General features: G+C 35.5%; 1 protein-coding gene across 1 annotated transcript in view; it reads right to left on the bottom strand.

Annotated features, from left to right (window-relative positions):
* LOC149782694 (uncharacterized) overlaps nt 1-16,108 on the bottom strand; it is a 114,853-nt gene that overhangs the window by 9,384 nt on the left and 89,361 nt on the right. Inside the window, exon 7 of the mRNA XM_089934185.1 lies at nt 5,145-5,213. Coding sequence (XP_089790311.1) covers nt 5,145-5,213 — 69 coding nt within the window. The remainder of the gene's footprint in view (nt 1-5,144; nt 5,214-16,108) is intronic.

Raw genomic sequence — 16,108 nt, forward strand, 5'->3', positions numbered from 1 at the left:
GCTAACTATCCACAAAGACTGGTCCAGGCCTGTTATGTTTTTGTGCAGAAACTGGTTTTCTTCTTTTAGCCAACGTGATCTTGGCCTTTTAATTTCTGACCTCAAAGTCAATAGGTTTTTTTCTTAACCCAAGTGCAACCCATCCACAGTGTTTGGTAATGTAGATGGCAGAAAACTCAGGTTATTGTGCAGAAACAATTATTCTTCTTTCAATCAAAGTAACCTTGACTTTTCACCATTCAAGTCCAAGATCGGTTAGGTCCCTGTGCCATGTGCAAGTCATCTATAAAGTTCAGCAACTGTATATGATGGAAAACTCGAGTTATTAAGAAACCATTTTTTTTCTCAGTCAGAATGACTTGACATTTTACCATTCAAGCCCAAATTTGATAAGGTTACTCCATACCCCTAGAGCAAGCAATAAACATACTTTAATAACTGTAGACAGTGGTGTACTTGGGTTATTTGCATAAAAACCAATTTTGTTCTTTCAGCCAATGTTACTTTGACCTTTGACATTTTCACTCTAAAATCTATAGGTTTCTTCCTTATTCACCAGTGCAAGCTATCCACAAAGATTGTTAAGTGCAGATGAAGTAGAACTCAAGTTACTGTACACAATTTGTCTTTTTTCTGTCACTGTGACCTTGACCTTTGAAATTTGACCCCAAGATTGATAGAGTTATTCCTCACCCCAAGTGGAAACTATCCACAAAAATTGGTAAATACAGATGGTGGAGAACTCACATTACTGTACAGAAATCAGTTTAAATATTTCAGTCTGTGTGACCTTCACCTTTGAGCTTTTGTGCCCAAAAATCAAAAGGGTTTTTCCTTAGCCAAGTGAAAGTTATCCATACAGGTTAACAACTGCAGATGGTGGACAACTTAAATTATTATGCAGCAACCAAATTGGTAATGAACAGATGGATGATCAAGAACAGCATAACAAAACACTCCAAATTATGATGGTTATATAATGAACAAGAATCCCTGAAATGGACCAACACTCTATCATACGAAAGAGTTTCCAAATACTCTAGCCATTTCTTCTTTTTCAACCACTGAGTGTTGAAACTATCTCTGAAATTCTTGAGAAATAATGTTGTTTTCAAATTAGCTACTGTGGCATCCACACAGGAAGTAAGATCAGCACTACGTGTATTTTCACTTAAAACAAAAAATTAGACACTATTATAAGGCTTTTGGGAAAAGCCCCATGTGGATATGACCATCCATTCTTAAGGATTCGTGACAAGTTTGCAACATTTTTATTGTGGCGGCCATATTTGAGATCATTCAGGACCAACTAGATATCATAATTATTCTTTTTTCAGATAAAAAGCCGCTGCTGCTGTTACAACTTTACATTTGGAAGGAGCAGCAATAATATCTTCAATAGTGGCTATAATTGTCATCTAATACTAACTAGACATCATAAGAAATCTTGCAGTGAAACTCCAACGGTGATATAACTTCCCATCCAGATGTAGTGCTAAGATTTTCATGATGGACACTGTGGTGGCCATACTGGACACCAGACGGGCACAATTTGTATTTAAGACCAACTACACACTGAGAGAAGTCTTCCTGATGCAGCTTTCTTTTCTGTTCAGGATGAGTACTGAAAACAAGATTTTCAACATGGCTGCTGTGGTGGCAATATTGGAGTCAAATCAGCATCATTTCATTTAGGACCAAGTAGACCTTTGGATGAATGTGTGTGTAAAGTTTGAAGGCAATCCACCAAGTAGTTTAGGAGGAGTAGCAAAAACAAAAATGAACTTGTTTTTTCTCCATTGTACTGCACTCCTGACATCAAGCAATGCCATTCATATAGAACTTTTTCATATTCTCCCATAGAAATGTAGTCATCAGCAAATACTGAACCCAACTTGTGATGCCATATGCAATATGTTATGGGTTCAACAGACCACAGACAAGTGTTAAAAAGATCACCACAGACAGTGTTACAAATGCAACCACAGACAGGGTTAAAAATGTGACCACAGACAAGTTAAAAATGTGACCACAAACAAGAGCCAAAATTGAGATCACAGACAGAGTTAAAAATGTGACCATAGATATGAGTTAAAGGGGACATTCTTGTAGCTAAATACTGAATCTACTGATTCAAAATACAAATATGTTATTAAAGCAGAATGCCAATTTGGACAGATTACTTTATTGTCTGTGTAGAACCCGCTACATACAAAAATTTGCAAGTGTAAACTATGACAGCAGCAATAGACAAAATGTTGTTGTTGTTGTTGTTGTTGTATGGTTTAACACCATTTTTCAGCACAAGACAGGCTATACATGGCGGCCAGTATAATTGGTGGAGGAAGAACCCAGGAAAACCCCGGGAAGAACCATCAACCCACGAGAAGCTACTGGCAGGCTTTCTCACATACCCACGTTAGCTGAGCTTGAGACTCGAACCCACGCAGACAGAGGTGAGATGGCAGTGATCCGTAACGGTGAGCACTTTAGACCACTCAGCCACTCTGGGCCCCAGACAAAAAGTCATAATGATAACCAACAGCTGCACAATAAAATATAACTGATAATGTTTTTCCAAAATATAAATGACAATGTTTTTCCAAAATATAACTGACAATGTTTTTCCAAAATATAACTGACAATGTTTTTCCTTTTAAGATTGGTTACATTTTATTTAGCAAAAGATTTTAATAGCAAAACATATGGAGGTCCATAATATCTTGATTTCTTATGCAGTGTATAACATCTGTCATTGTGTGCTACAAGTTCATTCCTTTGAACTTTGGTATCAATGTGTATTAATGTTTAACTTTTGCCTTTGGTGATAAGTAGCATGCATGTATTTACAAGGTTTATGCACATTAACTAACAACTTAAACTTTTAATCCTTTTAAAGTTCTGCAAAACAGTTAATTTTCAGCATTTATTCCAATGTTTTCTGTATATACTGATCCAACCATTAAGTGCAGCTAAGGTTTCATTACTCATGCATCTTCAATCCATAAAACTATGCTATCAGTGCAGATTTAGAATGTCTCTGCATGTCTGAAATAATAGTACTTTATCACTGAGTGAACGATCACTCAAAATGGACTATGTAATTAAATGCATCTTGAATTGGCCATGATCACTAGGCTGTTTGATCCAAACATCTTAAGGATTAAAACTCAGTCCAGAAGAGTAAATTTATCTTATACTGTGTTCCCAAAACACCCTACTGAATTTTCAAGGATGCAATTAGTTCCAATTCAGATATAAAATCCTTATCTAGAACTTAAGAGTGTTTTAACAGCACAGAAACAGAAACACTTTAAATGTTATATTGTGTCACACAAGTAGAGCAAGCATGCTAAGATGCCATAAAACACTACTATATACATACATATCTTTCAAATGTAACATCATCTGTGATTGGATAAAACAATAACTCAAGCTCAAAATTCAAGCTCAAGATTTTTATAATTTCCAGGCCAAGTCCTCTGGAGTCCTAAATAACCATTCTACCAGCTACATTCACCAACATTTGGATCATGATTCTATAGACCTTGCTGTAATACAGTAAGCCTGTCTTGAAAGATCACTGCTATATGAGACCACCTGTCCTGAAAGACCATATTCTCAATGCACAGATTTATTGATTATATAGTGGCATGACTTGTTACGAGAGACCACCTGGCTTAGAAGATCATAATGTTTTGGTGGAAGATATTGTCTTTCAAGAGAGATTCTACTTTACAGCTTTCAAATTTAGGTTCTTTATTTGCCAACTTGCAAAATCAACATAATATATTCTTTACTTATCTTGCCTAAATTTCCAACAGCATGTTAAAATCAAACAGAAGCCAACTGAGTTTTTAATTCAACCAACAAGACTTGCAAAAAAGTTGAACATCGTGTATCAGCTTCTTCAATACATTCTTGTTCAAAAATGCCACAAGTTGCTTCTCTAATGTGGAACAACTTTTGTTTCAATTTCAGATATCCCTCTGCCATTATGCATAGAGAGCTTGCACTGTGTGATTCCAATAATGATTTATCAAAGTTTTTATCCTTACCAATGAATGAAGTACCCTGCACACTTTTGTATTTTTCTGAATACTCAGTGCAGAAAGTGCACAACATCACAGCCTTTCTGGCTGTATGTAAGCAATTTGTATTCAGCATTTTTGTCCTTTTTAAGTCTTGTCTCCTGTCATATTTGTGATCACACTCTTTCCTGTCATCATCTAATTTCTGTCATTCTTGTGGCAGCTGTACAAACATTTCCTCATCTTTATAAACGTGACAACACAACTTACTGAATGTTTATTAAAACACAAAGTTTGGTATAATTCTGGATTATTTGTGAAGTTGGTGAATGCAAGCTTTTCTGATTGGTCAATACTAGTCCGAGACCCTATGCATTTGTTATCAGAAGAAATGAGATCAGTGCTTGGGGGCAGTACACCTGGCTAGTTCCAAGTACACAAAGACTATTTTGAATTTTGACTATAAACATGCTAATTTACATGAAGATTGAATTAGTGGATTACAACTGGTCCATTTGCACCACGAAATCTTATTGTACCATCTCAATTGCAGGGTGTTGGTACGTACTCAATTAACAGAATAAAACAGATCATTTAACCACTACAGAGAATGCTCACTCACAACCACTTTTTAAGTTCTAAACTGTTATGATATGTGACCAGTAGTAATTTTCATTGTCACAATGAAATAGTAACCTGCCAGGTTTTACTGACCCGTTGGCAAAATCTCTAACTACAGAGTAGTGGATTAGGATTAGTTTCTATCCCTGTAATATCAAATTAAAAATATCACATTTGGCAAGTCATTACAAACTGCACACACCTTTATGCCACTGAAGTGTACAATGGTAGATCTAAGTCTACACTGATTCTTATGCTTTTCATTTTAATGCATAGAGGACCCTGATCCACACATACAATTATATGGGTATATACTGTTCAAAACTATATAGATATGTACTATTCTATATAGGTATACACTTACTCAGTTCAGAACAATGTTCCAATCCTATAGGTGCTGTACTGTTCATGTTTTTATGGGTATACACTGTTCACAATTAGGTGGGTGTTGTATATTGTATATATGGTAGGTTTTCTTGTCTTCAAACTTACCCTAACTGACCAAACATGATGTTCTCCTGGAACCTGTTGTCATCATACTGGGTCTCCTGTCTGTCTTCACTGAAATGGTGGAAATTGTCTACTTGATATCTTGTATATTCACTCCATATCTTGTTAATTTTTTTCTTCAGTATCCTACAGACAAAGAAACAAACAAAACAAACAAACAAACAAACAAACAAACAAACAAGAAGCAAGCAAGCAAGCAAACAAACAAAATAAATAAATAAATTGAAGACAAATAAAACACAACTGATGCAGGGCTATACCATGACTTAAATCAGTTGCTGGAAAATCATTTAACGTTTGGATGATTGGCTTTTTGGTAAATGACATTTATAATATAACATGGCAAAGAATTTGGATGCTGCTCATAATTTTGTTGGTCTGATAATTTCATTACACAAACTATAGCAGACCTCTGCATCACTTTTGGTAGTCCCCAGTAACAGCTGTAAAAATTAATTATCAAACAGAAAATAAATTTAGGTCTAAGTGATTTTGAAGAAGAAAAAAACTGCACCCAATGCATGACCTAAAGTCACTGATACATGAAATATGTCACAAAGACCTCTTTTTGCAATAAGGGTGCTGTACATATCACAATGTATACATGCACCAAGTTTCATGATTATAAGTGTAACACTAAATATACAGGAGGGAAAAAGGTTTAAAAACAAAACAATCCAGAAAACCATGAAATGTAGGTCACTGAGATTTTTTTGTGTTTTATGGGTGTAGTACAAATGGATATGCATAGCAGGGTCTTAAGTCTTATCAACAGCTGGTCAGCAGTAAGTTTAAATATGTCTAATGGGGTCTTCTAATCAATAGCTAGTCTACAAAACTTTAAATATGACTAATAGTCTTCTAATCAACAGCTGGTCTACAGTAAGTTTAAATATGTCTAATAGAGTCTTCTAATCAATAGCTGGTTTACAAAAGTTTAAATATGTCTAATAGGGTCTTCTAATCAATAGCTGGTCTACATTAAGTTTAAATATGTCTAGTAGAGTCTTCTAATCAATAGCTGGTCTACAAAAGTTTAAATATGTCTAATAGGTCTTCTAATCAATAGCTGGTCTACAGTAAGTTTAAATATGTCTAATAGGGTCTTCTAATCAATAGCTGGTCTACAGTAAGTTTAAATATGTATTTAACTATGTGGGAACATGTTAAAAATTAAACTTTAAAGTCATTGGTCGAATAAATAAAAGATCATGTTTCTTGTATTCTTTATTGGTTCACTGGACAGTCCATGCAATCATGTTCTAGAATGCTTCAAAATCTTTCTTCTTGCTACAACCCAACTCAAACTTGCTTGCTTTATTTTATCAACAGAATCTTTCTTCAGATTTCTACATAGCCATGGTAATTAAAATAACAACACCATTATACTGTACATCTTTTAGTAAGCAACTAGATATTCTTATAAGATTTTAAATAGTGAATATTAAAATTAATAGTGCTTAAAAAACTTCTTGGATAATGACTACTGTATAATTATACTGCTCCAAGGAAGGGCAATAAAACTTAATCTGTCCACTAGAAACCATGGCATAGTAGCCAGAATGACCACTATTTCCAAGCCATATCATCCCAGCCACAATGACCACTATGCCCAAGCTATATGCCAGCCACAATGACCACTATGCCCAAGCCATAACATGCCAGCCACAATGACCATTATGCCCAAGCCATGGCATAGCAGCCACAATGCCCACTATGCCAAAGCCATAACATGCCAGCCACAATGACCACTATGCCCAAGTCGTAGCATGCCAGCCACAAGGGCCATTATGCCCAACCCATGGCATTGCAGCCACAGTGACCACAATGCCCAAACCATAGCATGCCAGCCACAATGACCGAGATGCTTAGTCTAGAAAATGTCTTGGATTTACTAAAATTTATGATATATGTACAGTAGACTCTTGCAACTGTACACATTTCAGATCACATTTCTTAAGCATGCCAAATAATTGTAATCTTTTGAATTTTTTGTTTTTTCCGGTTTGTCAAGAAAAATTAAACTCACTTCCTTAATTTCCTTTGAAACAAGTACATGTACTCACATAAGATCCTCCATTTAATTATAGCCCAGCATTTTCACTTTGGCTTGCATGACTGTAAATATGACAGCTGGTATTCAAATCGAATAAGTAATATGTGCTTCTACAATTCTCAACCCTTGTCTGATTCCCTGAGATTCTATTAAAATCCCATAGGTGTGTAGCTAGTTTCAAGTCCTTTAAAATCACATCAGAAAACCAGCCTGCAAATATCCCATAAAAACAGATAAATTGACATTTGTGTCAGTACCAACTGCTGATCCTGTCTAATTCCTCATTAAGCCTGCAGTAAAATAACATTAGCTTCATCCATGGAGGCTTAACAAAATCCACCTTCCAGTGCAAGCCTATTATCACAATAAACTGACACATAAACCTATAATTTGGAATGCCAGTAATGACCGATGGCCTAATCAATTTGGCTTTTTGAACCTAAAATTAAAATATCAATGCTGACAGGTGTCACTGTAATTTAGAATTTTGTCTGTGTCGTATGTCTCCAAACACGAGTTAAATTTGTAATTGCTCGACGGATAGATCAGTCATTAGAAAATGTTATGGTCAGTATTGTCCACCAACTCATCAAAGAAAGAAACTAGAAATACAACAGCCCCAAAAGCAGACATCAGACTTGACTATAAAAGTTTTATTTTGGAAGCAAGCATTGTTCAAGCACGATTCCATCAGTATTCTAATAGTCAAATGTGCTCCTACAGCCACTTCTGTGATTTGCATAGATCCAAGGAAATGGGCATTTTAAAATACATTTTGACTAATTTCTCTCAATTTTTTAGCAGAATTTTTTTTAACATGACCATGCATATACATTTGTCCAAAAAACCAATGTGCGGGGCATAGTTGTTTAAACAGCAACAATTTTCAGAAAACTTAAATCTATGGCCAGTCATGGGACAGTAATGGACAATATAAATTACTTATTGCTCCCCATTTATATAACAGTTCATACATCATTCTACTAGCTCATCGGTGAAAAGGATTATTTTGGTTTTGCAGGACCTTCACATGGCCACCATGGCATGGTAGCACCACCATGCCAGACAGGTGCTTGCCAAGATATGACAATGCCTCATTTGCTTGACAGGTGCCTGTCAGCTGCCACCATGCCTTACATGCCAGACTGGTGCTTGCCATCATGCCTTAATCTCTTGCCCCCATGCCTTCAATTTAGAAAATTCAAACAAAAATTGCAACAATTTTAAAGTATAATATGAAACAGAGCAATATTTTCTTCACATATGCACAAAGTTTCTTCGCTTTTTTATTGCCAGATTGACCTAAAGATAAATTTATCACTAAAACTGTTTTAGACTGGACAAAAATCCCTTAGCTGAATGGATTATAAAGGAAAGGTCTCCATGAAGCCCCATCTATGATATAGATCATCCCATAATGCCTCATCCATGTCTTCTTAATGGAGATAGTTGTGGTTTTGTCAAAAAAATTAACAAAAGAATATGAGAACCGCCATCTCCATGGGTTTAATAATTCCATCTGGTAACATTTTACATATGCATTTTGGGCATCAACTTGGTATCAGTTACCAAGCTTGAATGCCTTGACAAGCAACCAGTAACCTGCCCTGCCCTGACCAAGGGCACCAGACTACCAAACTTGAAATGCCTTGCCATAATGAAGGGTGTCAGACTTTACCAAGTTTGAAAACCCAGAAAGGTAACCAGCACACTGAGCTAAGCAAGGGTACCAGCTAGACTTCACGTAGTTTACAATGCCCTGGCAGTTTACCAGCACCTTGCCGTTAAAAAGGGAACCAGATTTTTACCAAGTTTACAATGCCTTGACAGTTGACTGGCACCATGCCGTTAAAAAGGTACCAGATTTTTAACAAGTTTACAATGCCCTGACAGTTGACCAGCACCTTGCCATTAAAAAGGATACCAGATTTTTACCAAGTTTGAAATGCACTGACAGGTAACTAGCACCTTTCCTTGAACAGTGGCCTAGAGTAAACACTTGTTAGATAATGCTGAGATATATGCACACAAGGATATCTAAAAGCACACAACTAATTAACATCATCATTTTGCTGATGACACAAGCGCAGTGTTCAAAGTGGATAATAATTTTTTAAGGAAATGAAAATATGAATATTGTGATGATTGAGTGGATGTGTGATGATGAGTGGAAGATGAGTGGATGTGTGATGATGAGTGGCTTTGCATGCTATGTACATGTTAATTAAAGGTCTAAAGCTTTAACCTGATTATCCCAGTTGAAACCAGTCTTGAGTGCAAGATTCAACAGGTGATATAAACTCAGTGAGGCTAACAATAGGAAAATGAGACAAAACAGAAAAGTTACAAAAGAAAAAATAATTAAAAATACTTTTTATTATACTTTAACATATCTGTGAAATGCAGTATCAAATTTACACAAATGAACAGTTTTATAATACATATTATTTAACATGTCAAATATAACTGAAAGCGCAATGATGGTGTAATTCATTTTATTACCTGTAGCAGAAATGTTCCACATTCTAATTAAGAAAATAATGATTAAGAGTTCACTTAATCATCTCCAATATCTAAAAATCCCTCGAAGTCTTCGTCTTCCATATCAGAATGAAAAATGGCGGTTATCTCAAGGCTCAGATCATTGGAAATGTTCTCATTATCGTCTGTCTCCATCTCATCATCCTCATCAGGCTTCTCTATCCTGCTGAAAATTTCTGCTTTAGCCAAGCCATTCACAACAGCTGATTCAAGAACCCTGTCCCATGCATCCATAACCCAATGTGCAGTATGGGATGATGTAGCGCTCCGCATATGTCCCGTGTTTGTGAAGCTGTGCTCACCTGCCGTCATCCAATGTTACCACAACATTCAAAGCTCAGCTTTGAAACAGCAATTAAAAGAAATGTCTAATAGTTGTAATAACTTTGTCATACCACCTGGGATGATGCCTAACAATGTCTTCTAGGTTTTAATGTTCACTTTTGTCTTGGCACTGATGTGTGCATGCAAAGAATCCATGAGAAGAGACTTCTTAGTGAGGAAAAATCCACCAACTCAATGTGCGAAACATCTATCTAACCACTTCCCCGTCATGTTATTGTCCATCCATCCTGTTGGATTTACTTCAATCATTATTCCACTGGGAAATTTCTCCTTTGGCATTGTTTTTCTTTTAAAAATCAACATTGGTGGCAACTTTCCGCCATCAATAGAACATGAGAAAACTACAGTGAAGTTTGACTTCTCATGACCTGTTGTCCTAATAGTAACACTGTTAGTTCCTTTAATCTCAACTGTTCTGTTCACTGGAATGTTGAATGTTAACAGCACTTCATCCATGTTTATCACGTTAGTCATTTCCAAATTCTCAGTCTTAATCTTGTCTTGGACGTACTCACAGAAATTGTTCAATTTTTCGAGAAAGTCTACTGGTAGTTTCTGTGCCATATTAGTGTGTTGTCTTAAACTAAGGCCCTTCTTTGTATAAACCTAAAACACCATGACGTACTTGTACTGAAACTTTCAATTCCTAACTTAGTTGCGGATTCCTTTGCCTTGAATCTAAGTTCAACAGAGTTCATTCCACGACGTGCAGCATGTTGTGTCAAGACATATTCTTCTAATTTATCCTCAATATTATTCCATCTTCCTTTGCAGCCACAATTTGCTTTCTTTGCTGTTTTGTTTGCAGTGCTTAGCTTTATGTCAATCCTGGACACATTTTTAATTTACACCATATTTCCTATGAGCAGTCATATTCCCACCTTTTCTCTTATGCAAACTTTACAACTTCCATCTTAAAAGCTGCTGTGTAAGACTTGTGTGATTTGACGGGAGGCATTGTGAGACAAGTTGTATGATTTGTACGGGAGGCATTGTGAGACAAGTTGTATGATTTGTACAGGAGACATTGTGAGATAAGTTGTATGATTTGTATGGGGATCTTTATATGAATTATTATGACTGAAAAGATTGATCAAAACATACCTCACTCATTAAAATGTGCCAGTACTATAGCAATGAAAACAATGCCCATGGCTAAATACGTTATTTACATCCAGAGAAAGGAGTGGGCATCATTTCCTGTGGTTCTTAATCCACTTGATATTAAAAACAGGTAGCATAATTTATGCAGATTAATGATAAAGAACAATGGGGTACCAGCAATACTGTAGCTAGTATCGGTAACCAAAGCCAATATCAGGGTTTAAACAACTGCGGCAACTGGCATTGATTGTTGTTGGAAACCAAAGACCAATCTATCAACTACCGGTATATTCAAAGAGAGACACCAAAACAACAGCTGGTTAAGAATGAATATAGGTGATGTGTTGACATTACAATTTGCTTTACATGAAATGCAAAACTAAAAATGGATAATTGATGATATATGAGTAGTCCATCTATATATCCGATTTTAGTTTAATTTAAACCATATTTATTTGAGAAACTTTGTCAAATACAATCATAAACATATGATTTGGGGGATTCAGTAGAAACCATAATCTACAGTATTTTATAAATAATCACAGAACACTCGAGTTAATATGGATTACATCCCTTTGTAGGATCAATTATATCAATGAAAAAGCTATACTGGTAATCGCTCGCGTTGTCCAACAGTATACTGGAAAATCAAATATAAATGGACCAGTTACTAAAATGTGATCAGGAATATTGAGAGATGGTTAAAAAGGATAAATGAAACAAAATTATTGCATATAATTTTTTTAAGGAACAAACAATATGCTTTAAATTAGTACAGTACACTACAGATTATAAACCATAAGTGTGCTATGTGGCCCTGTGAATTTTTTACCAGTAATTGTTTTCTTTTATTTCATGTTTGAGAAATAAGAAAATACACGCAGAATGCAAACTAAATAATGACAATACTTATAAATATAAACACAGTCATATTAGTTTATAACAATTTATTGAGATAGTAACTGAACAAGAATTGGTACTTCTATGTGACCTGTTTTTGATTATGACAACCATAGAGCAATTATAATAGCATACCGGGTACCATAATCCATATACAAGTAGTTGCAGTTTCAACGACATAATCCATATACAAGTCGTTGCAGTTTCAACGACATAATCCATATATAAGTCGTTGCAGTTTCAACGACATAATCCATATACAAGTCGTTGCAGTTTCAACGACATAATCCATATACAAGTCGTTGCAGTTTCAACGACATAATCCATATACAAGTCGTTGCAGTTTCAACGACATAATCCATATATAAGTCGTTGCAGTTTCAACGACATAATCTATATACAAGTCAATTTGGAGCATAAGATGTAGACCTCTAACTTTCAAGTCAAAAAGTATCAACTTATAGGCCAGAAAATATGGTAAGTGGAGGATGAGTGGCTTTGTGATGATGAGTGGAAGGGGAGTGGATGTGTGATGATGAGTGGAAGGGGAGTGGATGTGTGATGATGAGTGGAAGACGAGTGGATGTGTGATGATGATTGTGAGTGGCTGTGTGGTGATGAGTGGATGTCTCAAGATGAGTGGATGTGTGAAAGTGAGTGGATGTGTGATGATGAGTGGATATGTGATGAGTGGATATGTGATGAGTGGATATGTGATGAGTGGATGTGTGATGATGAGTGGAAGATGAGTGGATGTGTGATGATGATTGTGAGTGGCTGTGTGGTGATGAGTGGATGTCTCAAGATGAGTGGATGTGTGAAAGTGAGTGGATGTGTGAAAGTGAGTGGATATGTGATGAGTGGGTATGTGATGATGAGTGGATATGTGATGAGTGGATGTGTGATGATGAGTGGAAGATGAGTGAATGTGTGAAGATGAGTGGAAGATGATTGGATGTGTGATGATGAGTGGATATGTGATGAGTGAATGTGTGATGATGAGTGGAAGATGACTGGATGTGTGATGATAGTGGATGGGTGATGATGACTGGATGTGTGAAGATGAGTACATGATAAAACTCATGATTTCTTTCCAACAAAGAAAACTACATTTGCCAGAGAATTTCATAACAAGTGGTGCCGATGTTGATTTTCATATTACCTAATAAAAGTTCTACTATTCACCAGAGACAGAATAGCACAATATTACCTAATAAAATTTCTACTACTCACCAGAGACAGAATAGCACAATATTACCTAATAAAATTTCTACTACTCACCAGAGACAGAATAGTACAATATTAGCTAATAAAATTTCTACTACTCACCAGAGACAGAATAGTACAATACAAAATAATATACTTTTAAGCTCATGATATGCCAATGTTCATGGTTTAACATTCTTTTGGGTGATATGGAGTTTTCCAGTCTAAAATTTGGGATTGCTATTTGCAAACCAAATAATATGCTGATACAGGACATGTGATTCGATTTTTGCCAATCATAAAGTTATGATGTATAAATAGTACTGGACTGGTATCATGGTTTCAACATTAAATATTTTGTGCATGGTTTTCATGTTATCTATAAAATATTAGATGAATTCCTGAGTGTTTCCAAAATCTGTAAATTCAGGGTTTTGGACTGTAATGTTAACATGATAATCTTGTCTTCTTGTCATGGTCTGTAATATTCAGGCTGGAATGAACCCAGATATTTGCCAAAAACTCGAGAGATAAGTGGGTGGGGATTAAATAAGCCAGCTCGATGAGGTATGTCGCCCACTGAATCCCAAGTATTGTCTTATCCTACATACAAAACAGAAGGAGTTGAAATACACAATCAATGCAAGCAAGAAACATTTAACATACTGGCATTCAAAGGTTATCACATTAATGGAAATACAAATTGAAGTAGCTGTCTACATCTCTGCATCAGCTGCTGGAAATTAAACCAGCAATGACTCCAAATATTCAATCCATCCCACTCAGCATTCACCAGCCAATACAAAGTATTGGCAATCAGTTTTACATCAGTACAATCCCAGCAATTATTATCAACTCATGTCACACATCTAAGTATTGGCAATCAGCTCAATATCAGAACAATCCCAGAAATTATTCTCGGCTTATGTAAGTCTGAGGCTTATATTACATATCCTGCTATTGCAACAGCCATATTTTGGTCAAATCCGAAGTTAAATGATTAACTTTTTCAAGAAACGCTATACTAGCTGACTCTGGGATCTGAGGAGCAAGGAAATTAGAAAGTGGTAACAGTAACAACAATAATTCATTTTTATTACTGTTAAAAAATTATTTTGAATTCTGACTGGCTGAATAAGCTACAAGTGATCACAAGCAAGACAATGTACTGCATTCTTTATTTAATCATACACTGAAAGTAATAAAAATATTACTGGCTTTTGTTTCGCTCAATAAACTGCTTTTTAGAATTGTGAAATATAGATACTGGTCTACCCTTTTCCTTGGCCATCACATTTCACAGCTCTGTAAAACAATGTACTAAAGTCAACAAGAGCCCATAACTGTATGAATCACAACTGTATCAAATTTGTCAATCATCTATCAGTTTCAATTTCCTTGCAGTGTATAGTTTACAGTAATGTCATAAATTCCCTTACAAATATCACTGACTAGGTATATGTTACATAAAAGTGATTGTTAGGACAGGTTTGACTGTACCACTAAAAGAAATGCACTCCATAAACGCATGACAGTTTAATTAAGTAAAATAAACTGATAATCCACAATTTGCGTTCATAGCAAATATTATTCCTGAATACTTTACATATCTGGATGATTTTAGAACATTTACTGTATCTAATTTGTATGATATGTTGTGGGTTTGATGCCATTTTCAGCACACAATAGGCAAAACCTCAATAAAAACCACTGATTCACAGGAACCTACTGACAAGCTTTCTCTCATACCTACACTGGCTGAGCCTGGGACTCAAACCCATGCAGACAGGTAAGTGACATTGTTGTAAACATAGAGAAAAATGTTTGAGAAAGAAAACCTTAAAGTCAATTTAAGTATAAAACTTAATTTTAGTACAACAGATATGTACCTCAACAACATACCAAAAAGTCTAAGTCTAAAAACGTTTCTACAAATTTAGAATATTGTAAATATTGCTGACATTGCATGAACATAATCAGGTCCTCTATACATGCATAATAATATACATACCAAATTTCATCTGTCTTATTCAAGTTGTTATCACTCAATAGTGGTGGCAAGGTTTTCATAAATAACAAATTCAAAACGTTTAAAAATGTTTAAAATATATAATAAAAATATTTCATTGTCTCCCTCAGGTGGCTTTTCCCTAAACATGTGAACAATGTCTGGCCTAAAAGCAGAAGTCTAAAATGTCTCAAATGCTAAGAAGAAATTGGCAACAAGCATTCCTGCCACATCAGAACGCAACACATGAAAAATATGAACTTTAATTCCAATACCATCATTTTATATGAACATGATTTCAAGTAAATCTTACGAACAAAAAAAGAAAGAGACCTAAATGTTCCAAAATGTGCAGAAGAAGTTGGCAAAGAACATTCCTGCCAGATCACATGGCACACGAAAATATGACATTTTATTCAAAAACGTCCAATCCTGTCATGTTTATAAAAACAGGATTTCCTGTATATATTAATTAGAGAAAGGACAGAAAGAAACCTTTTGTGGCACTGTGATCTATGTGCAAGACCTTTAGCCACAATTCACAATCACAATATGCTTAGATTCATGCTAAATGTTCCCTATAATCCCTGCACAGTTTATACGGTTAATTGTCATAGAGGCGATTAAATGGTAATGGCTGTCTGAGGACTGAAAATAACAAACGTGATTTTGTGCTTGCTATTCCGTTGGGCACTCTAATTGGAAAGTCCATCTCGTTAATTTGCATACATAACGTATTCAAGGTGGAACAACCCAATTCATTTGAAGTCTGGGAAATTGCGATGG

This window comes from Sinohyriopsis cumingii, chromosome 15 (genome assembly GCF_028554795.1).
Source record: "Sinohyriopsis cumingii isolate HCF-2022 chromosome 15, ASM2855479v2, whole genome shotgun sequence".
NCBI classification, from domain to species: Eukaryota; Metazoa; Mollusca; class Bivalvia; order Unionida; family Unionidae; genus Sinohyriopsis; species Sinohyriopsis cumingii.